This window comes from Gastrolobium bilobum, unplaced genomic scaffold, assembly GCF_033153095.1.
Source record: "Gastrolobium bilobum isolate Gb01-03AN ecotype WA unplaced genomic scaffold, APGP_CSIRO_Gbil_v1 utg8085, whole genome shotgun sequence".
Classification (NCBI taxonomy): Eukaryota; Viridiplantae; Streptophyta; class Magnoliopsida; order Fabales; family Fabaceae; genus Gastrolobium; species Gastrolobium bilobum.
The window spans coordinates 645334-669671 of NW_026899665.1; the positions used below are offsets into that span (position 1 = coordinate 645334).

Consider the following 24338-nt stretch of genomic DNA (forward strand, 5'->3'; position numbering starts at 1 on the left):
AAAGATAATCAATTATTTAAATAATTCTGTTCCCAGAAAATCTAATCATATACCTTTTCAGAATTTTGCAAAAAAATAATAAAATAGCAATTAATTTACCAGCTTCTATTGACCACATAAGTGAAGCTCATGGCGTTCTATCAGCTGGGATCCTTTGGCAAAAAAATTTATTTATTGTAATTTAATTAAATAATTACGTATTTATTGCAGTTTGGGGAGTATTTACAGATCTATTGCACAATGTGACGCCTTTTTTGGGCGTCACATGTGACGCCTCATTTAGGCGTCTCTCACCAAGGGAAGACGCCCCAATGGGGCGTCTCTCATGAGGTGTTGACACGTGTCATTTCTCTCTCCAAAAAAATAATAATTTAATCATAAAACTTCTGAATGCCATAATTTTTGACTCGGGTATCCAATTCAGGTAATTCTTTTTTTGATTCCACATAACTTTTCGAGATCTACGTAATGACATCTCATTTGATATATTTTATTTCTCACAAACATAATTTAAATTTGCAAGAATGGTACTATACGAGCGTTTAAACCTAAAAGTCTCTTAGTTCTTTCCGAATCAACACCAAACACACCAAAACCAAGTGTTTGAAAAAAAAAAATAGTGTACAATGTTATTGAACCGAAATTCGTATTGTGTATCGTTTGGTTGATTTTTCGTATCTTGAATCATACGGTATCATAAGTTACATCCTTCTGTTTTATGACTTTTTACTTTCAAGCCATTTAAATTATAGCTTTTGAATGGTTTTCAAAAATAAAATCCTTCTTAGATTTATAATATTTATTTAATTATTTTTTATTATACAGATTTTTCAAATTGATTTTTGAGTTTAAGTCACAAATCAAATCTTTATTTTGTTTTCCTTATTAATGATAATTTTTTAGATTTTTTTAAATTTAAATCACAAACCAAAACTTTATTTATTTTTTATATTAAAAATTAAAAAATGTGTTTTTTTTTTAAATTTAAATCACAAACTAAATCTTTATTTTTTTTATTAAATCACAAATTTAGTACTCAGAGGCTTGTGGATTTAAACGCTCTTATAATACCATTCTTGCAAATTTAAATTATGTTTGTGAGAAATAAAATATATCAAATGGGATGTCATTGCGTAGATCTCGAAAAGTTATGTGGAATCAAAAAAAAAATTACCTGAATTGGATTATTTTTTTATATTAAATCACAAATCTAGTACTCAGAGGCTTGTGGATTTAAACGCTCTTATAATACCATTCTTGTAAATTTAAATTATGTTTGTGAGAAATAAAATATATCAAATGAGATGTCATTGCGTAGATATCAAAAAGTTATGTGGAATCAAAAAAAGAATTACCTGAATTGGATACCCGAGTCAAAAGTTATGGCCTTCATAAGTTTTATGATTAAATTATTATTTTTTTGGAGAGAGAAATGACACGTGTCAACATCTCATGAGAGACGCCTCATTGGGGCGTCTTCCCTTGGTGAGAGACGCCTAAATGAGACGTCACATGTGACGCCCAAAAAAAGCGTCACATTGTGCAATAGATCCGTAATTATTTTCAAAACTACAATAAATAAATTTTTTTGCCGGGATCCTTTTCATAATGTTTAGAATTAACAACATGTTTCTAACGAAAATAAAATAAAATATCAATAATCAACTTGAAAACAAGTATTCCCGACAAACTAGCAGAATATATTTTAACGAAAAAAAAATGATTAACAAGTTGGAGTCTTGGAGAGACCTCTAGTTTGATCGAGTCGGTAGTATTTATTTTTAGGTAGGGTTATATTTACAAAATTTCTGTTTATAAATTCTTACAAATTACGTTTTATTTTTTTGGAAGAATATTAGTTATATTATGTTTTTATGGGAGTATATAATGTAATTTACAAAATTTTGTAAAAAAAGTTTGTAAACGGATTCTTTCTCTTATTTTTAAATATTGATGAGAGAAATTATTTTTGTAGATTATTAATTTTTGTAAACTTTCAATATTCTTTTAAAATAAACGTGTTATTATTTTTAAAAAATATTGTGTTGATCTTATTTTTAAAAAAGTGTATCATAATATTAGTCTTTTAAAAGCTTTCAATCATAAAACGTTACTATATTTATCATTATAAAAAATTAAAGTAGTAATAAAAGTTAAATTTAATAAATATCTGTATATTGAAATATTAACTTGGTATTAAAAATCATTAGGTTCTCTTAATTGGAATAAAAAGATGAAGAAAAGCGCATTGTAACTTTGTAATGTACATTTCTGTTCTTTTAGCAGATGTACTGTACATTTCTTTGATTTAATTGTAAAAAAGAAAGGTTACGTAGTGTTTCTTATATTAAAGAAAAAAGATGTGAAATTCATTTTTTTTTACATAAATTAAAAATATGTAGAAAATAAATTTATTACCTGTAAGTCAGAAACATTAAGCTAAAAAAAAGAAGGAATATAAAAACTGATAATGATATAAATAACATTTTGGTAGCAACAGTTGATAACTGGGAGAAAGCGTGGAAGCAGAACAGCCATATAGGTTGCAACTTGCAACCAACACTTACCTTCGCTGACTCTATTCTCTAGTGTTTGTTTCCTTCATGCTCTATCTCTGTTTCTGCTTCCTTCGGCGTACAAAATCAACCCTAATTTAATTACAGTGACTCAATTTTGAATTTAGTTCAATCTGTTTTTTTTTTCCCCTCAGATCAGAATGTCGCACATTGCTTTAACTGCATCAGCCACCGCCACCGTCGTGGCGTCTCACCGTATGCTCTCTCTATTCTTCTTCTTCTTCTATCTGCTTGTTTTTATGATATTTATTTATCATCTGACTCACATACACTCCTTGTTTGGAATCTGTGAAAAAAGTGACGGAAATTCTTTGTGGTTTTTCCTCATTTAATAATTACTATCCATTCGCTGCCGTCGCATCAGCAATTTTTTTTGGCGGTTTCAGGCCGCGCGAAGCAATGGAGCACGCTATTTCCGAGTTGTTGGAGAAGCAGGGGAACCAATTCATCCTTGGTCGCAAATTCTCCTCGGAAACGGTTGCAATTGCGGTTTCTTGCTTCGGGGGAAAATGGCGGCAATGGAGGTGTTGGGGCCGAGATATCTGAAACCGAAAAAGCACCCGCGAATTTCGTGTGGTCTGATAACAAGGTTTCTAAACGTTGCTTTTTCTCTTCCGGTATCGGATTTGTATAGAGTTTGCCTTCATTTGTGATTTGGCTGGGGAAACTTGCATTCCCGGTTTATGTTTGAAATAACATGTATAAAATTAACAAGAACTTATCTCCTTGCTTGCAGAAGCCTAGGGTTTGCATATTAGGCGGTGGATTTGGTGGTTTATATACTGCTTTAAGGTTGGAGTCACTCGAGTGGCCTGACGATAAGAAACCACAGGTAAGTTGTCATTCAATATTAAACTCCCTTGTGATGTTTCATGTCAATTTTCATGTCAAATAGCAAGTTTCTTAGAGCATTAATGTCTCTTGGTTTGATAGGCATTGAAACTCTTGGCGATTGCTTGTGTTCATATTGTCTGTCTCTGTACTTGTTTATTTATTTATGTTTTAATGCAATGGACGTGTAAAATGCATGTAATCACGATTTTCCCCCCCCTCTTTTTATTCAACTTTTGCATATCATTTTGACAGTTTCTTGCTCAAGTCATTTGTTGGACAGATTGCTTGATCCTTCATATGAGACTTACTTAATGTGCTAACCAAATGCATTTCCCACATTTGAATGAATGTTGCCTTTTTGCATTATGTTTACATGTCAAGGACAATGACATAATAAAATTAAGATTTCTTGTTGAAAATTAATCCTTTACTCTACTAATTGATGCATAGATTCATCTCACCATGCAGTTCTATCTGTGATAATTGTCTAGTCAACCATGTAGCCACCCTTAACAATACCCCTGCTGCAGTTTTTCCTTACATTTCTCTGTTTATCATCTCCCACCAACTTACTACAGTTATAACATAAACTATGCTTCTAATTTTCGTGAACCAACGATAACACTAAAAGATAAGTCCACTATAAATCACTGTTATTTTGACTTATTAACTACTCATTTCTTGTCTTACACTTGCTAAAGTTACCTCCCTTATGTTCAGCTTTATGTCCATTATAAATCACTGGTATTTTGACTTATTAACTACTCATTTATTGTCTTACACTTGCTAAAGTTGCCTCCCTTATGTTCAGTTATTGTATTTCTTAGCCTAAAGCTGCTAAGTTATAGTGCGTGCCTTTACATTTCTTAGCTCAGGATAACCCCAAATTATGTCCTTTCAATTCAATGGAAGTTGATGCAAAAGCCACGGTAGAAGGAATTTCGGAGCCTTTTCTTGGATGAAGGATGTCTAAGTACATTCACTAATGGATTTAAAGAGAAAAGGAATTACAGCAGTACCTTAACATTTGTAAATGGCTGTTCTGATCGGAAATTATTTTGTTCTTCTTGCAAAGTGTTTATACAACTATCATTATGATGTCTTATATCCTTGTCCTGTGACTTAATTGTTTTCTGTACATTTTGTTTACTTGGAGATGTTTTGATAAGAAAATTTTCTTTATTGGATATGGAACAGATTGCTCTTGTCGACCAGTCTGAACGTTTTGTTTTCAAGCCAATGTTGTATGAGCTTCTCACTGGAGGTTTGCAGCATTATACCTAAGAAACTACTGCAGTTTTCTTCTTTATTTCAAAGATGATTCAGCAGAATTACATTATGACATACAGAAGTGGATGAATGGGAAATAGCTCCCCGTTTCTCAGATTTGCTGGCAAACACTAGTGTACAGTTTTTCAAAGACAGAGTAAAGTTCTTGCATCCCTCTGATCATTGGGGAATGAATGGATCCAAAGCATCTAGTTGTGGAGGCACTGTTCATCTTGAAAGTGGCCTTCTTATTGAATATGACTGGTATTATCTACACTATATAAGTATCTCAGTGTATCCTGGCAACAATTTTGTTTTATATACTGCTTAAGATGATGTATTTTTCTCTGGTTTTTTGTTCTGCATATTAACCTATTTTCTTCAATTTGTAAACGATGGGTGGCCTGCTAGTCATGTATTATATCTGTTATTTTCTTGTTACCATGCTCAAGTTTATGCTTCGAAATGCTAATTAGGATGTATGGGCAAGGTCATAATATTTAGTATACTGAAATGTTCCTTTGTGTGCCTAAATCATCTTTAAAAGGAAAATGAAATCATTTATTGTCAAAAGAAGTACATTGGTAGTGTTATTTTACTTGGAATTACATTGTGTCCGTTGATTTGAACTTTTTTCATTTCTTTGCGCTGGACAGCCAGGCTGGTTCTTGCATTGGGAGCTGAAGCTAAACTGGATGTTGTACCAGGGGCGGCTGAATTTGCAATTCCTTTCTCAACACTAGAGGATGCACTTGTGAGTGAATGATAGGGTCAATCAATTATCAAATATATTGGGACTAGTAGTTCAATCTTTATCTTGCAAATTTTATACTTCATTGATTTTACATTCTGGTTTATTGTGGCAGAAAGTTAACAATAAGTTAACAACATTAGAGAGAAAGACCTTTGGTAAGGACTTCCAGATTAGTGTTGCTGTTGTTGGGTGTGGGTACTCCGGAGTTGAGTTAGCTGCAACTGTAGCAGAGCGATTACAGAATAGAGGGATTGTGAGAGCAATTAATGTTGCAACAACAATTTGCCCAAATGCCCCACCTGGCAATAGGGAAGCTGCACTAAAAGTAAGTTGTTTAGAGTTTAAATTATATGCTTATTGGAACTTGAATATCTGTTGGGTACAACTTGGAAAGGCATATGCAATTAGGTGATGGTCCACTGAGATGTTGACTTTGTATTCCTTCTAGTGCAAGGCAATGAGATATGCCGCTTTTTAAAATTTTATTCTATACTATTTCATGTGAATAAAATTTAATGGAGGAAAGTCAGATGTTTAGAGCTTTATGTATAACCATTTTGGGAGATGTTAAATAAAATTTAAATTGTCTAGTGACTTTAAATATAAATGCTTAAATTGAAATGTGATTGTTCATCGTTTGGGTTGAAGAAATGTAACCCGATTATATACAAAGGCGAGATGATCCTTGCTTTAATGCAACCAAGATTATGTATAAGGCAAGATGATTCTTGCTTATATTATGTTTGTCGAATTTTAAAGTTCTATCCTTCTGTCAGCTGGACTAAGGTCTTGTTGCTTCTATTTCTAGTTGGACTTAGATTGTTAAGATTCAAAATAATTTCTTGATAAGATAGGTGATGAGTAAGAAAACATGTTTGATCTTCTTAGAAGAACTTGATAGTTTTTTTATTAATTACTTTGTAGGCCCCCCATAATTTTTAAGAATTCAAATAGATCCCTGTAATTTGAAATTTTTAATTGGGTCTTTATAGTTTTTAATTTTTTTAATTTGTCCCCAATTCTATCATACTGTTTAGCACTATGGGGATCCAATTATTTTTCTTAATTATAGGTACTCAATCACAAATTTTAAACCATACAGACCTATATGAATTTTTGCAAAAAGTATAGGGACCTACATTGTAATTTAACCTAATTTTTCCCTAAAATATTCTGAAGAAAGAAATTCTGAGTAATTTGAAATTACAAAATTTCCTTCGTAGTAATTTCAATAACTCCTATTCTCTAACTATCACTCTAACACCCATTTTAAATAGATTTCTGAATAATTTAAACCTTTGAAACCATATGAGCATTAGCCACAATTGAATGCTACAAAATGAAATTGAAAAATGGAATACTTCTTAAACCATTTACTTGAAGTCCTGCTTTCAATCTTAAAGCTTCTCCAGCACGCAACTACTCAACTATGGCAGTTGTAGTGTTCACACACCATTCAATTTAAGTCCTCAAATTCTGTTACCAATGTTATTGCAAGTAATGCTTATGGTTTCTGAAAGGAAGCATTATGTTATGGATGATAGGTTCTTTCATCCAGGAAGGTCGAACTTTTATTGGGCTATTTTGTCCGCTGTATTCGGAGGGTCAGTGAATTGGAGTCTTCAGATACCCTGACAGGGGTAGATGAAAATTGCCTTGTAGTACATGATTTTGAGAAATATATATTGGAGCTGCAACCTGCTGAAAGGGAAGTGCAAAGTAAAATCATTGAAGCAGATCTGGTACTGTGGACTGTTGGATCCAAACCTCCTCTTCCTCAGCTGGAACCTTCTGATGCACCATTTGTAATTCCACTTAATGCCCGGGGACAAGCTGAAACAGATGAAACTCTTCGTGTTAAGGGTCACCCACGGATATTTGCTCTTGGTGACTCTTCTGCATTAAGGGATTCAAATGGAAGGATCCTTCCAGCCACTGCACAGGTGTAACTCCTGCTTGATAGATAGCCTATGTGATGGTACTACGACGTATATATAAATTTTGAGGATATCATCATCTTTGTTTGCTGACTGTTTTCCTTTACCTTGCAGGTTGCTTTTCAGCAAGCTGACTTTACTGGTTGGAATCTGTGGGCTGCAATCAATGGGCGTCCGCTTTTGCCATTTAGGTATTATTTCATTGAGAAGATTATTATTTGCAAATAAAACTGTTTAATTATTCTGTAATCTACACGCTCCTAACACGATGTTTCGTCCTAATCTGGCTGCCAGGTTTCAGAATCTAGGTGAGATGATGACCCTGGGAAGAAATGATGCTGCCATTTCTCCGAGTTTTGTTGAGGGGCTAACCTTAGAAGGTCCTATTGGTCATACTGGTAAGTTGGTCTCTGGGCTCCTCTTCATTATGCTCGTTATCTATACTAAAAGAAAAAGAAAAGAAGAAAAACAGGTTTGAACTTTTCTATTTTTGCAGCGAGGAAGATAGCTTATTTGATCAGGTTACCGACAGATGAACATAGGCTTAAAGTGGGGATCAGCTGGCTTACAAAATCTGCTATTGATTCAGTGTCATCGCTACAAAGTACCTTATCCAGAGTCCTTTCGGGATCATAGCTCATTCAGATTCATGCATAAAGCATCATGGCTAACATTTTTCTGTAGAGAGAGACTACGGAGTTTATCAGCCATGGCTTTGTTCCTGAATCACGGAGGATATAAGATGGGTATCATGATTCAACTCTAAAATACAAGATCCAGTGCATCGATTATTAATCAAAAAATTGGAAATATTTGTGTTGTTCAATTTCAATCCGCACCCATGGTTATCAGTATTTATTATGGATTTTGCTAATATTGTGGCATTGGGCTTTTCTAGAAACAGATATCTGAGAATATGGAGCCCCATCATCATCTCTCAAACTATTAATGAATGCATGTTTATTAGTTTCCTTATAATAGTCATAAGCGGCTTAATTAAAAGTTTTATTTTTATCAATTTATCTTCTCGAAATTTAGTTTTTTTTTTTTTTTTTTGGAGGTTTCGAAATTTAGTTTTAAGCACAGATGTAATAATTTTAAGAGTAAAAATGTCTATTTTTGGTCCTTTAAAAATATATGGTATTACATTCATCTTATGTTAATTATTAAATATATCAAATTCATCTTTTATATATATGAATGTGACGTTTTGTCAATAACATCACATGATGTTTGAAATGACAATAAATTAAATTGATCCTTACAATATAATAGATGTATTTTTTTTGTATGGGGTCCACATCTATTGTAAAACAAAGAAAAGAAAATATTGCGTGAAAATCAAAGGATTATTAATAGGAGAAAACAATTCTCTTAGAAAATGTTTTCCAACTTTAATATCCTTTAATTGGTGGTATTAATATTATTATAAAAGATTAATTTGATGTAACTGATAAATAAATAACGATGGCAGGTTTATTTATTTTTTGTAGAACCAAAAGTATTTAAGATTATTTAAACTATTGTTAAAATACATATTTTTGAACAACAGCTTAACCGTGGAGAAATTAAAAAAAAATAATATACATATCTTTGAATGTGACCTCAAGCTTTATACGTAGTGCTGAAAAGATCATTAATTTTTGAAATGCGGAGGTTATATTTACTATATTGTTGAATCAAAATTAAATCAACAATTCTCATTTGAATTTATTTTATGATTATTGATTTAATTTTGATCTTATGATAATAAAGTTGGTAATATATAATTAATGACTCTCACTTGATATTATTTTATAACCATTGATTTAATTTTAATTTAATAATAACAAAATTGATAATAAGAATTGGAAGAAAAAATAGTAATAAGAATTAGGAAATGTTATCTTATAATAAGATAACATTTCCTAAGTATAATATATCATTTTTTTTCTTTCAGAAAACAAAGGAGATTTTCTGTTCCGTAGGATGCGCGGAATTGCGGATATTAAATATACCATTGAATTTCAGGTACCCGAGTTTAGTTGGATTTCTTTTCAAAATGAAACGAATCTTTCTTATTATTGCTGTTGAATTCAACCACTGGGAGAACTAGTACTATTGGCTTAATGGAAAGGTTCTTCTGGAGGAAACACACGTAATAAAGTCAGAGTCATATCATATGACATATAGTATACTGACTTTCGCCTAATATGCAGTTGGCACAAGTCACATGCTTACCAATCTAGAAAGACGTAATAATAATACAATTTATTTCCTTCTTATTTTTATTAAGAAGGATGTATAGTAAATCCATCCACACAAGTAAAAAAAAGCAATACAACATGGGGAAAATGAAAGGACGAATTAATATAGCGATACTGCAAGATCTTCTTGCATTCTATATGGTGAAAAATGACTTTACAATTTTGTTTTCATCTAAACAAATGTCTAAGTTTCGCGTCTTGTACGTAACTCGGACTTTTCATTTGATTAATTCCAATCTATGAAGCACAAGTTATCACTATGTTTTCTTTCCCTTCGTTAACTTTATGAAAATTTACTCTAAGCTTTTTATTTTTTTTCCTTATTATTTGATTAGCATTTTTTTCTCAACTGCATGTAGTCGTTGTAAGGTTAGTTACCCATATTACGTAAAGATGAGGATACCTCATACCCCTAGCTTGAGTCCGAGGGAACTCAGATTAATTGCATGCATGACAGGCAATAAAGCATAATATTCGAGATCTTTTCATGAGGAAAGCGGTGTACCCACTGCAGAAAAAGGGGCAGCTTTGCAATCATTATCAAATACATATTGACCTGGTTTAATTTCTCCCCTAACTTGGAGGCTTGCATGTGTAAATCTTACCAAAACCGCTTTCTAGCATATGATCAGTTGCCTATTAGAGAAAAATTTATTTTTATTTTCTAAAATACCTACCTTTTCTTTTTCTTTTTTTTTAAATTTTCCATTTTAATTTGTATTTCTCTATACTCTTTTTTTTTTTTTTAAATGCGTTGGGAAGTAAGTTTCTCCCAACCCGACTATTTAGTGTGCTATTTTTATATATATTAAATATAAAATTGCTTATTTAAATTAAAAAAATATTTTAAATTGTAAATTATAAGCCGTTGAAGCAGTGTTCACAAACCCAAACGATCTGATAGGGTCAATTCAGGAACCGGTAAACCGGTCATATAATCGGTCTAGGTGAAATAACGGATCAGCCAAGCAATGGAACCGGTGCAAACAAGTGAAATCCAGTCAATTTTGGTGAAAATCGGTAACCCAACTGGTTCAACCGATTATCCAGCTCGGTTCATAATTTTTTTTTCAATAAAATGCTTATAAATATAAGAAGATCATTTTAGTTTTTTTTTTTTTAATTTAAGAAGTTTATAAAATAAGATAAAAGTATAATTAACATGATAAATTAATGAATCGTCAAGATTTCATCTGGATTTCACTTGTGGTAGATGTTAAATGTTTGAAGACAAGTCAAGTATTATGTATTTTTTTGTTCGTTAGATAATATTATGTGATTTATTACTTTTTCATATTAGAATATTTGAAACTGATATCATTATTCACAAGCATTTGAGTATGTTTATAGTTTTTTTAATATAAATTATAGAATTACATATACTTATCGGTCATACAGTTCAACTAGTAACTCATTGGTTGAGCTAGTGACCCAGTCCCTCCACCGAGTCAATGACCAAAATGAGTTTAATAATATTGCATGGAAGTGTTATCCTAGGGAAATGAACCTATGACCTCAATTTCAATATAAGTGTTGGATTGAACATTTATCAGCAAATCATATCGTGCAACTTTTTCTATTCACCCTTAGGGCCTGTTTGGATAGGCTTTTGAAAAAAAAAATTATGCATTTTTTTAAAGAACTTTTTTTAAAAGATAAAGTTATTTTGCATTTGGATGTATAATCTAAAAATTATTTTAATATAAAAAAGTGTTTTGTATGTTAAAATAAAAAAACACTTTTTATATACAAAATTACTAAAAAGGACATGTGAAATTTTTTTAAAACATAATATCTAGGGTTTATGCAAATGTAAAATTTGGATAATGTGATTTGAGGCCACTCAATAACAAGATCCACAAACAATAATATGTAATGCAATATTTCAATTAGTAGAACCATGATTTTGGTATATTTCTATTATGGGGTTTGTATTTATCATTTAACATGATCACACAAAGTTTCCTACACACACAACATTTTGTGGGACCCGCATGTTTTGAAGAAAAAAGAAAAACTATGGCACGCAAAACGAATCTCTATAACATAACACAATCATTTTTCCTACAACATAACACTTATAAAACCCTTCTATTATATAAGATAGTGCAGTCACTTAATATGGAAACAGTTAGGGGTGTCAAAACGGGTTGACACGACACGAATTCGACACGACACGAATACATCAACACGAACATGATACGAATTTTTATTCGTGTCAAAATCTTCAACACTGACACGACACGAATTTTTTGAGGGTTGACACGACACGACATGAATAACACGCAAAATAGGGGTCAAAACGGTAATTGATAAAAAAAATTTAAAAAATATATCGAAAATAAAAAAAATTTAAAAAAATAATTAAAAAAAAATACGGGTCGACACGAACACGAATTCATAAACACGAACACGACACGAATTTTTTTACGGGTCAACCCGAATACGATTTTTCGTGTCGTGTCGCGGGTCGATCCACGTGTCAAAACCTATATTGACACCCCTAGAAACAGTAATAATGTTTTAATGCCATTATTGCGTAGAGTTTAAGGTGACTGGATTTTTTTTTTTATTTCTCTCAATTGTTTTTCATGAGATGACCCGGCTGGCGGCTGCTGTGAGAACTCAAAATTTTTCGCTCTTTATCACAAATATGTGATTTTATAGATGAAAGTTTTTAGGTAAAAAAAATTGGATTTTATAAAAGTTATGTTGTAGGAAAAGTGACCGTGTCATGTTATAGAGATTCGTTTTCCGTGCCTTAGTTTTTTTTTTTTTTTGCTTCAAAAAATGCGAGTCCCTCAAAATATTGTATGTGTAGGAAAAATGTTTGTATCATGTGTCATGATGAATATAAACCCCTTTATTAAAATATTAAACACTACTCATTAACTACTAAATATTATGTAAAATCTCTACATATTATTAAGGGGAATACACTTGTCAATCAATTGCAAGCAAAAGTGTATTCTCCAGATACTAAGGTATTGATCAGTGTGCAACATTTTATTTTTATTTTAAAAAAAAAATTGATGATGGACCTCACAATTCTTGGGGTCAGCTGCAGAAGTTTAACTTCTTGTGTGACATAAAAAGTTCAAATCCCTATTATTAATTACACACGCCAATATTAGGATAAAAAAAGAATTAATTAAAAAAATTATAACAACAATTCACTAACTCATTAATTTAAAATAAATTCTAAATATCAATCAACATATTTTTACTGCAACAAAATTATTACTATGTAGTAAAAATAGTAATTATAAAATTATTGCAAAATTAGAAAATTACTATTTAGATGTATAGTAAATATTCCCCGTTTATTACTATTTTCACGATAACAAAATTATTCCTCGTTTATTACTACCTTTACTATAACAAAATTAGAAAGAGTGATATTTTTACTCCAACTTCACTCTTTGAATTTTTAATATTTAGTGGTTAATAAGTAGTGTTTAGTATTTTAATGAATGAAGCGGAATGAGGAATGAGTGAAAGGCTGGGATTCCGTGTGAGTTCCCCAAGGGGTCGTGACACTTACTTGAAAAAAAAATGCCTTAGTTCAAAGAGGGGAGGGTGCGGGACTCATCCCCCCATACTAAACGACTCTCGTTGATAAATATTGGGAATCGAATACCAGATAGAAAAATTAAAAGAGTAAAAACCCCTGTTTGATGAAAGAGCCCTCTAAAATATTTAAAGGTAGCAATATGGATTTGGTCTGGTAGGTCAACCCGCCAAAACGGGACAGGTTGGGTTGAGGTTTTCAATCTACCCCACTTAAAAATGGATCAAAACGGGTTCAAGCAAGGGCGGGGCAAGTTGACCTGCCAACCCACCATAAAATGAAGTGGTTCATTTTTTCAATCCATATTCAATGGCGGGGCAACTCATCTCGTCTCATTTTTATCGGGTTGATAACGAGCCAACCCATATTGTCACCTCTAAAAATATTTCCCATCACTTCACGAGTTCACGTGGTGAAGTGAACGAGGGATTAAGGCGAAGGATAATTTTTTTTTAAATTCTTATAAATCTTTAATTATAAGTGCTATTTTAATTTTGTGTTATATAAACAGTAATTGTCTCCTTCTAATTTTGTACAACTCTTTACTTGTGAAAGATATTTTTATTGTTATCAAAAAAAAAAAAAAAAAGATATTTTTATTTTTTGTGATATAAATAGTCATGAATAATACACGTTGTAATTTTGTCCCCTTATAAATTTTTCTAACTCTCGCCAATATATTGCCTTGACAAGGCGTGGTGTGTGCCGGACTTAGATCGAATCACGTTGTTTGGATGAGTAAGTGGGAAGAGTGACCATTTTGCCACACTTGACAAAAAAAATTTATCAGATTGTCACGTCAACAGTAAATTTTGCCAAAATATCACACTGCACCCTTAGCCGTCGTTGAAGAAGTCTGAAAATTATTAAGAGTTAAGATAAGATAATGTGAATTAGTTATATTTTCAGACTTCTTCAACGACGGCTAAGGGTGCAGCGTGACATTTTGACAAAATTTACTGTTGGCATGGCAGTCTGGTAAATTTTTTTGCCAAATATGACAAAATGGTCACTCTTCCGAGTAAGTGTTACTTGGATGGGCTGTTTTTTTTTCCTAAATAAATTACTTTTAAAAAAATCCTTTTAAGAAATTTTAGATGTAAAGGATAACAATTTTTTTAAAAAATCATAATTCAATTTTTTTTTAAAAAAATGTTACTTTTTTTAGCCAATGGTTAGTTGCTTTTGAAAAAATAAAAACTAGAAGATTATACAACTTTTTAAAAAATATAATTTTAGCCTCATCTTATTAGCTCCATTATCTCTCTTTATCCCATCATTATTGTGTTTTTTTAGCTAAAAATCTTCCAACAACCTATCACATTATAATCAAACATCTCCCTTTTCTTGATTTTCATTCCTATGAACTCTGTATCTTTATAGAGATTTTTTTTGAGATTTGATTTTTTCACATTGCATGATAATTGAATTCTCATCTGTGACTCAACTAGTAGTGGACCTCATATTTATTAAACAGAAAAAGAGAAAAAAAAATTTACACGTAAATCAAAAAATCATAACATAAGAATTAAATTCTGATCAACATAAAAAAATATTTTTCCTTCATAATATATCAGAATCAATTATCAAATTGATACAAGGTCAGGGAGCTATTTAGTCAAAGAGCCTATTTTAGGGATACAGTATATGAGAAAAGTATTCCATTGATACTTTTCAAGTACTACGTTAAAACTTTTGCACGAATATTATGGCAGATATTAAATGGCCGAATTTATTATCTACGGATATACTTTTATTGAGTTTTATGTTTGTTATGTTATATAACATAACTTTATTTTCCTACACACACAACAAAAGAGAGAGAAAGTGAAATGATGAAAGAGAGAAAAAAATATGTGGACCCCACTTCTTTGTTGTGTGTGTAGGAAAGTAGAGTTATGTTATGTAACATAACAAATATAAAACCCTACTTTATTACAGTTAACCTCTGAAAGCTTTGCGTAGAAAATATTTAGCTAAGATTGAAACTAAATCAATTAACAATAAATATATTATTACATAATACAAAATTCATGTGAGTATTTAATGTAAAGTTGATAATATATTTGTTATTGATTTATTCAACTTATACAAAAAAAAAAAAAAAAAAAGGTCTGCAGAAGTATTTATATAAGGAAGAGCGTCACAACTCACTGTCCCCTTAAGTTGCACTAGCTACTTGTCCATTGCAATATAATATCAACTAGAATGTTAAAAATGTACAATAATATACCTATAGTAAGTAGTAACCACTCACTCCGCAGGAAACTATAGCCCCCATGTTTCATCAATGTTGTTTAATGCAATTCCACCAAACCAAGAATTGTTTCCTGTTATGGCTGGCTCATAAGAATTGCAAATTGCAAAAATAAAAACAAACATCATATTCAACAATCTTTTTCCATTGGTCCACCACATGGCACATACAAACAATTGATATAATAAAGTAATCTACAGTAATCCTGCAACGACAAGAAACAATAAAATAAAAAAGATTAGAAACAAGAAGAACCTTATAGCTGAAGACACTAGAAAGAGCCAGTAGTAGTATGCTAATGAATTGGAGACATTTTCAGCATGCAGCCAAAGCTACACTGTCAAAAGAAATAAAAAAACCATTCTAGAATCTGACTATATAAGCATGATAAGGAATATTATGTTTGAGTTCTTTGTTTTTCTCTCATAACCTGTCAATGAAAATGACTTGTTTTCTAGTTGTCATACCAGACCCTATCCATCAACATGACAATTACAGTTTTGTTCCTCTTGCAGTCTCCGCCTACTACTCCTATAATATGTAATGTATTTTGTTGATAACCCCATGCTCTCTCCATTTTGCTGTTCATCTTCCAAAGAGCAACTTTTTTAGATTAATGGGTTTGTTCAAAAGTAAGGGTATGGTTTACAGGCCCGTTAAAGATGTCAATTTAGGCCCTGATAGCAGTGAATTCTATCTACAAGCCAATGTGAAAGGTTCTTAATGTCATTTATTACCATTTCTTGCTGCTTGTTCTATTTATCCTGATTTTGGTATGACATGGAATTGTTTTCATTTTCTTGGTATGATTTTTTTTTTTTTTTTTTTAATGGAAAGCTTCATATGGTTCACTTTGTTGATTGTAATATTTACAACTCTCTGGCCGGATGCAGAGGAGTTTTAGAATCATAGAAGGTTATGAATATGCTGTGTGTTAGTTCACAATGAATATGTTGTCTGCAGTTTTGAATTGATTTGTCAAGTTTAGAATTCAATATTTGTATCAGAATCTTTTATTTGTAAGTCTTAATGGTTAATTATCATCAAAATTTCAATTATAGCTCCCCGCATGACTGGAATATTGGTCAAGATTTTCACTTGGTTCTTGGAGTCTCCAATATTTGGAGCTTTGCTATTGTATATATTGAAGGGAAACAATCTTATCCATAAGGTATGCTCTTGGTTCATAGTCCATTGCTTTCCATTTTCATGAAATTTTATTCCAATTGAAGAAGAATTTCATCCTCATTTTATAATAACACTTTCTACTACTTCTTTAAGTTCATGCTTGAGAGACTGGACATGCGGATATAACTTTAAGCAGCATTTCTCTTTTCCCAATTCTCAGTAATTTTTTTTTTTCTTGCAGCTTGTTACAAATGCAGAGTTAGAAGAGTCACCCCTCTATGTTCCCTTACATCATTTTGAAGGTTTGTTGTTTTTCACTAGGTTTTTTCCACCAGATGATGTACAAAAGTGAGAGATTTGTTACATGATATTATGGACATGGATGTTATTCTAATCATTTTGTGTTGGATGTGTATTTATCTTTGAATAAACTAAAATAGCTTATTGTTCATACGTTGAAAAATTTTGCTCATAATTCAGAATATCCTTAATACAAAGTGGATCGCTGATTTCAGTTTATACTTGTAGACCACAAAGAACAAGAAGTTAAATCCTTAGATTCTGCTTTAACTCCACCAGAGCAAGTTCAACTTGCAATAGATTGCTTACCTACATCTTCAGAAAAAGCACTTAATGGAACAAATTCTTCTTTCTGTCGCTGGACAATAATGGACTATTCCAGAGCCTACAACTCAGGAGATATAACACCACGCATGGTATTTCATCTCTTAGATATTATTTTAACATGTCCTCGTCCTATTGTGTTAACTCATCAAATCCAGCTCGCATAAAGTTTTATTCTTCAAAATTTTACATTAAAAAGCTTGCTTTTACAAGGTCATTTTGTTCTTTGATATCTGTGTGATTGTTACAGCCACAAGCCCTTCATATTTCTAGTTGCTATTAATTCTGATGCACTTTTCCGTTCATTAGCTTTCTTCTTGATTTGCATAGGTTGCAGAGCGATTTATAGCTGCTGTTGGTGAATCATCAAAGCTTCCACTCCAAATGGGATTCTTTATTAACTACAATGCTGATGAGATACTAAGACAAGCAAATGAATCAACTCTTCGGTATCAGAAAGGTGCTTTATAGCAATTCAAGTGTCAACTCAAAATGATAAGACTTAACCCTTGGATCTTTAGATGATACTATCTAATAGTGTTATTGAAACTCACGTGTGAGTAGTTTTCATTTGCTATTAGAATCCAAAAGTAAGATGTATGCAACTTATCTTTTTAAACTACTCAAAGTTTTAACTTATAAGTGCTCATTGTGTAAGTTTGAGGAATATTATTTTCTAAACTTGGAGCTCTAAAAAGGAATAATTTACCAATGGAAGTAATACAGAAATTGCAATATCATTTTTTGCAATGTGTTAGTAATAATTTTGTGGCTTTGATTGCTTGTGCATCTTCAAGCTTTCTTCTCAATCATATACTTATGTTGATGTGTACTCAACCCTCTTTAGATACTCAATTGGTGCATTTTGTTTTTGTAGGGGAACCTATCTCTGTGCTAGACGGAGTTCCTGTTGCTATCAAGGATGAAATAGATTGTTTGCCATATCCGACTACAGGTAGTGGCAATGTGTTATTCTTTTCACTAACGTGTCAGTGTATTCAAATTTCAAATGTTTTAGCTGCTTATTTCATTATTCACGTAAGCATCTAAAAATGGTGTCCTCTAGGAGGTACAAAGTGGCTGCACAAACAAAGACCTTGTATAGATGATGCTTGCTGCGTTAAGCGTTTAAGGTTATGTGGTGCCATACTTGTTGGGAAGACTAATATGCATGAACTTGGGGCTGGAACTAGTGGTATCAATCCACATTACGGGTATGAAACCATGTGTTATACAACTTATATTCACATTATGCCACATCTTTGGTGTCTTCTGAACTATACCTTAATGAATTTACTTTTGTAGGGCTACTAGAAACCCATACGGTATCAATAAGATTGCAGGAGGTTCTTCTAGTGGATCTGCTGCTGTGGTGTCTGCAGGGTTGTGCCCTATTGCCCTTGGTGTTGATGGGGGAGGTATTTTATTTATATTAGCAGATGAAAGGTCAATGAACTTATCATTCATTATTGCTTATAAACGTGGGGAAGGATCGGTTTACAAATTTTTTTTACAAATTTTTGCAAATTACACTATGTATTCCTGAGAGAAACATTACTATGATATTTATGTTTAAGCCAAAGTGATATGAACTTACTAGATAAGTCTATATCAGTAGGTGAATGAAATTTCATTCTACAATTTACATAGAGAAAACAAAAGCTGGTGAATTAATATTTTATTTGCATGCCATTTCAGGCTCTGTGAGGATGCCTGCAGCTCTTTGTGGTGTGGTTGGTTTGAAGCCAACTTTTGATCGTGTACCTCATTCTGGGTTGGTATTCAATTATGTTTTGTCATGTTTAAATATACTAGGAGGATTGTAATGATTTAGAATAATGATCTTCTGCTACATTCAGAGTTCTTCCTCTGAACTGGACAGTTGGGATGGTTGGAATACTAGCAGGAACTGTTGAGGATGCATTGATCGCGTTAGTACCTTTTTTCTATGATATTTTTTCTTCAAGGAAGTTTTAATATAAGTTTTACAGCTTCTAATATTTCACTATTTATAGTTATGCAGCTATCAGTGGTGAAATTCCATCCCATAAGCCCTCTAGTATACTTGTAAGAACTTGCTTTTTCAAATTCTAAATGATTTTAATCACTGATTAATTTCATAGTTGACTTGTTTCAATGTTTCAAATATAACATTGCTGATGATTGTGATTACATTTACACCAAGTTCAACAAACTGGTCTGAATTTAACTATCTCTTCAAACTTCTGAAAATATTTTATGTAATACCTTAGACCAAGATAAATCTTCCACTGCTGCCCTTGACAAGGTCCATCACTGACATCAAATTGGCAAAATATGGGAAGGTTAGAAACACGTTTCCCTGCCTTGAATATATTGATTATTCATTCCCACAAATTGAAAAAGTAGGTTGTTCTAACATCATTTATGTCCTTTAACCACTAATTCAATCCATTAGTGGTTTGATGATTCCAGTGATGATGTAAGAATATGCTGCTCCAATGCTTTGAGCAAACTTCAGGATCATTATGGTTGGAAGGTACTGCAAAATTTAACCATAAAAACAAAAGCTTTGAAATGTTGACTTTATTATCATGCTTAACAAATATTAGGCGGTTTGAATATTTGATGTGAATTTGGAAGAAGCAACAATTTTTAAAAACAGAAAATCCCCAAGAGCTTTTAATACAATTACTTAACCCTTCATTGAAAAACAGCATAGTGATTACTTACGAACCTGCCAACTTTATTTTAAACATACAAGACCATAGAAGTCACTCTACCAGAAATAGAAATGATGCGCCTGGCACATTACGTAACAATTGGATCAGAGTGTTCCACTGCGCTTGATTCTTTTGGAGAAAAAAAGTATGTCATCTTAAACTCTTGACTTTCTTCCTTTATTGCCTTCTATGATTGCTGACATTACAAAATTATTACCAAAGACATTTTGCAGAATTAGGATGGGATGCAAGGGTAGCACTTAACATCTATGGTTCTTTCAGCAGCAAGGAGTATATTAAAGCTCAGAAAATTAGGTAAATTATGAACTAGTTTTCTTTATTAGTAACATGAAAAATTAGGTTGAGAAATACAGGTAATGAAAGTTAAACTCAATAAAATGAAGCCACATATGAAGCAGTTTGTGTTTGACTATAATCATATTGTAGAACTTTAAACTGATGCAAGTTTGTTAAATTATGAACAGGAATCGCCAGTTGCAATTTCACAAGAAAATATTTGCTGAAGCAGATGTCATTGTGTCACCAACAATAGGGTTTGTCCCATTTTCTCAAACTTAACAGAATGCCTTGTAGCAATTTTCTCTTAGGTAACATATGCCTAATGTTTATAAGCAGTGTAACTGCATACCCGATTCAAGATGATGCCCTTAAGACTGGTGAACTAGACTATATCAACGGAGGTATAGATGAAATTCATACTTGTAGTGACACTGAAGTACTCTTCATGTTACTTTTGAAGATGTTGGTAGCATAAATACCCGAATGTTTATCAAAATCTGATCCCTTTTGCCACCTTTTCAGCTGCACTTGTTCGGTATTCCATATCAGGAAACTTCCTTGGACTTCCCGCTGTGACTGTTGCGGTATGATTATATTATATTTTCCTTGGGATATATTTTTCTTATGTTGTAGGAAAAGAAATACCTCATGTCGTAGAAATAAAGGTATAAGTGGGACCCACATGTAAGATGAGAGAGAAAAAAAAAGTGGTGGGACCCAACTCCTTTTTGTGTGTGTAGGAGAGATGTTTATCTCATGTAAAATGAGATAAACATAACCCATTTTCCTTTTACATAGTTACTACATAAATGTTAGTTTCATCCTTATAGTTAATTTTTAAGAACTCAGATTCAATGATAGCTTTATCATCCTTCATCACAGGTTGGATACGATAAATTGGGATTGCCTATTGGTCTTCAGTTTATAGGAAGGCCTTGGGCTGAAGCAACACTGATCCACTTGGCATTTGCAATGCAGGTTATTAAATAATTACTTGCTTTATAACTACGAGTGTAACCACTACTACGTAGCATATGTGACCATGTTAAGACATTGAAAATTGTATTTTCTATCTTGTCACATTAGTAGACAATATCTGAATAGAAAGAAAAAAAGAATAGTTTTATGGTTATAAATATGTCTTACTGGTCAGATTTAGTTAAAAAGGTAATAGATAATATTTTTTCATACATATATATATATATATGGGGAAAACTAGTATTATGTAACATGATATAATTTTTTTTACCTATTGACCCATTGGTTTCCGCACCAACATTTTTTATTTTTTGTTTTTATTACATGTATGGGACCCACATGCATTTTTGTTTGAGTAGGAAAAATTGTTTAGATTATGTTACGGTAGCTTTACCCTATATAAGCAAAATGATTTCTAGACAGGATCCGCGTGCGGATCCTAGGATACGGCACCAGATCCTTTTTTTTTTTTTTAAAACGCCGTTGGGTCCACTTTTCTGTGTCAGCTGTAGAGAGTGTTATCTACGGCAGCTGCAGAAATGATAAGCCCTATATATATATATATATATATATATATATATATATATATATATAGGGCTTAACATTTCTGCAGCTGCTGTACCTACAGCAGCAAGGATCCGCGTTCGGATCCTAGGATACGGCAACGGATCCTGAGTTTTTTTCAGGATCCGTTGCCGTATCCTAGGATTCGGACGCGGATCCTTGCTTGCTGTAGGTACAGCAGCTGCAGAAATCATTTTGCCTATATATATATATATATATATATATATATATATAGGCAAAATAATTTCTGCAGCCACTGCACCTACAGCTAGCCAGGATCCGCGTGCGGATCCTAGGATACGGCACCAGATCCTTGTCGTCGTGGGGCCCACTTTTCTGTGTCAGCTGTAGAGAGTGTTATCTACGACGGTTGCAGAAATGATAAGCCCATATATATATATATAGGCTTTAATGTTTCTACGGTAAATATGGTAAGTTATCTATATTCGCTCCCAAAATGACGTCTTTTTGGGTTGAAAAAAAATAAAAAATCATAATGAAAAAGACTATTATAACCTTGAAATAAATTATAATTACAAAAATACTTTGATTTCTGCCTCAAAACAATGTCGTTTTGGGCTCAATGTAAATAAGTTATATACATTGACAGTATAAAAAACGAACCCAGGATGATTATACTTGCTAACATTTTCTCTTACTATTTCTTACTACCAACTTTGTTATTGTCGGATCAAAATCAACTCAATGGTTCTCACTTATGTTATTTTGTAAGGGTTGATTTGATTTTGATCTGACAGTAACAAAATTGGTAGTAAAAAATAGTAAGGGAAAATGATAGTATGTATAACTAATATATATATATATATATATATATATATATATATATATTTCTTAAAGGTGATCCAAGCTCAATAAAATGCAGTTTTATACTGTTCTATTTAGTGAACTTAAGTACTAACATCCTGGTGCTGTTATGATCTCAGGCCATCTGCTTGTCAGAATACAGAAAGCCAGAGATTTTTTATGATATGCTAAGAAAAGATTAAACAGACATGGATATATCAGAAGGAAGATGGAAGCATACACTATACCCTAGCAGGAGCATGTCTTTTCAAGCAAAAGCAGAACCATGTTGTGTCCTTTTATTCATTTGTCTTTGTCAGTTTCTCTTTTTGTTTGTTAAGACAACTTAATCACTTGATGGAAAGTTAAGCGAGACAAGCCAATATCTGTTTTTGCAAAAAATAATTTATCAAGAGGTCCTACCGGGAGTCGAACCCAGGTCGCTGGATTCAAAGTCCAGAGTGCTAACCACTACACCATAGAACCTCAGTTGATAGTGAGTGGGAGATTTGATAGTTAAATGTTATTTCTTTCGTTTGAGAAAATGATGTATGTTGCACATAATCATACTCCTCCAATTGATCTCGGTTGATGTGCAGATACACAATATTTTAACAACCCAAAAAACTTAATAACTACGATGCATCTTAAAATGCGTGACAAAATAATTGCTCTTTATTATGATTTTTATTTTTTTACTACTTTTCTAGCACATATTTATGTCAAAAAATCATTTCCATTGGGGGTGTTTGATAGAAAGATAAATTTTAAAATCCCACAAACTGCTATTAAAAATCTTACTTATCCACGTTTTTAATTTGTGAAGCAAAATCCTAGGTAAAAATACCACGGGGATGGGTGGTATTTTTGGATTCTCACCCGATGAGAATATTTGCTAAAAAAACCACGGGGATGGTGGGGCAGCAAAACGCTTGAAGCTTTTCTTAGAATTAGAGCAAAAACCCGCTCTGAGCAGAACCAACAGTGTGCAAACGTGAGTAGCAGCAGCATCAATTTCTGAGCCATTAATCAGCCAACGCAACTTGGAAAAGTTTTTAACAAAAATTAAGATTAATTTTGTAAAATTACCCCATAATCTCATGACTCATACAATCAACCAATCAAAAATTTTGAACCAACATTTCTAATATTTTTTGGCTTATCAAATATTTTTTTGATAATAATTTTGACAAAGTCACTTTTTCAGTATATTCCTGCAAAATAAAAATATTTTTTCTTTATCAAACGCCTCTTTGCATCTCAGCGGCAACCAACAATTGGAAGGAGCCTTCTCATTTAATAAATACGAACCAAATATACAAAAAAAAAAAAAAAAAAAACCCTTAATATAGCATAGCATAGATTTATGTATACAAAACTTTTCATTTATATTGTCATAACTTTAGTCAATTTATTTTCAATGTGAAAATCATTGACTTGTAATTTAAATTATCAATAAGAGTGACCCAAGTTGCTGAGTCCCTATATAGTGGTCCATCGGGCTCGTGGATGTTCTGTCCAACATGATACACACAGCTAGTTTTAGTGATACGCAGCTCATCACTCACGTGTGTGGGGAACGAGTACGAGTAGGAGTAGGACGTAGTAGCATCATGGTTTGGCTTGTGTTTCTGATTTAACGCTCTTTATTTCCTTCTGTTTTTATGTTTTTTTATTCAATAATAACACTGAAGTTTAAACTTATCACCTCATGCAAACTCCTTACCACTATTATTTTCAAGTTTTCCTTTCCACAATGCACTAACAATTAAATACAAATAGTTCCCAAGTGAA

General features: G+C 32.3%; 2 protein-coding genes and 1 non-coding gene across 5 annotated transcripts; 2 read left to right on the top strand and 1 right to left on the bottom strand.

The window, feature by feature from the left end:
* Positions 1 to 2515: 2515 nt before the first annotated feature.
* LOC133292456 (alternative NAD(P)H-ubiquinone oxidoreductase C1, chloroplastic/mitochondrial) lies at positions 2516 to 8356 on the top strand. Of its 3 annotated transcripts, none has more exons than XM_061490864.1 (12): positions 2516 to 2542; positions 2711 to 2771; positions 2963 to 3165; positions 3313 to 3408; positions 4608 to 4674; positions 4760 to 4943; positions 5340 to 5433; positions 5546 to 5758; positions 6978 to 7376; positions 7485 to 7561; positions 7665 to 7768; positions 7867 to 8356. In XM_061490864.1, the coding sequence occupies exons 2-12, from the start codon at positions 2717 to 2719 to the stop codon at positions 8004 to 8006; spliced, it is 1632 nt and encodes a 543-aa protein (XP_061346848.1). In that variant the 5' UTR covers positions 2516 to 2542; positions 2711 to 2716; the 3' UTR covers positions 8007 to 8356. The 3 variants fall into 3 exon arrangements, 2 of the variants coding, with proteins under 2 accessions (XP_061346848.1, XP_061346847.1); XM_061490863.1 differs by having other exon boundaries at positions 2520 to 2590; XR_009748916.1 differs by lacking the exon at positions 7867 to 8356 and having other exon boundaries at positions 2531 to 2771; positions 6978 to 7411; positions 7665 to 7683.
* A 7466-nt stretch (positions 8357 to 15822) lies between these two features.
* On the top strand, positions 15823 to 23177 carry LOC133292440 (fatty acid amide hydrolase-like). Its single transcript, XM_061490846.1, has 20 exons — positions 15823 to 16160; positions 16506 to 16615; positions 16814 to 16874; positions 17101 to 17288; positions 17527 to 17656; positions 18074 to 18151; positions 18263 to 18410; positions 18502 to 18614; positions 18895 to 18970; positions 19056 to 19127; positions 19212 to 19263; positions 19449 to 19520; positions 19634 to 19714; positions 19940 to 20043; positions 20121 to 20213; positions 20384 to 20452; positions 20535 to 20599; positions 20721 to 20782; positions 21081 to 21176; positions 22685 to 23177. The coding sequence occupies exons 1-20, from the start codon at positions 16061 to 16063 to the stop codon at positions 22745 to 22747; spliced, it is 1833 nt and encodes a 610-aa protein (XP_061346830.1). The 5' UTR covers positions 15823 to 16060; the 3' UTR covers positions 22748 to 23177.
* On the bottom strand, positions 22959 to 23030 carry TRNAQ-UUG (transfer RNA glutamine (anticodon UUG)). Its single transcript has one exon. It is a non-coding gene; the product is annotated as a tRNA-Gln (tRNA).
* Positions 23178 to 24338: the final 1161 nt, after the last annotated feature.

Excerpts from the sequence above, each read along its gene's own strand:
- LOC133292456 (XM_061490864.1), top strand. The coding sequence starts at position 2,717 with ATGTCGCACATTGCTTTAACTGCATCAGCCACCGCCACCGTCGTGGCG. Across the intron at positions 2,772-2,962 it reads CACCGTCGTGGCGTCTCACC|GCCGCGCGAAGCAATGGAGC; the intron begins GTATGCTCTCTC and ends TGGCGGTTTCAG. Across the intron at positions 7,769-7,866 it reads AGGTCCTATTGGTCATACTG|CGAGGAAGATAGCTTATTTG; the intron begins GTAAGTTGGTCT and ends CTATTTTTGCAG.
- LOC133292440 (XM_061490846.1), top strand. The coding sequence starts at position 16,061 with ATGGGTTTGTTCAAAAGTAAGGGTATGGTTTACAGGCCCGTTAAAGAT. Across the intron at positions 17,657-18,073 it reads AACTCTTCGGTATCAGAAAG|GGGAACCTATCTCTGTGCTA; the intron begins GTGCTTTATAGC and ends TTGTTTTTGTAG. Across the intron at positions 20,600-20,720 it reads ACTAGACTATATCAACGGAG|CTGCACTTGTTCGGTATTCC; the intron begins GTATAGATGAAA and ends CCACCTTTTCAG.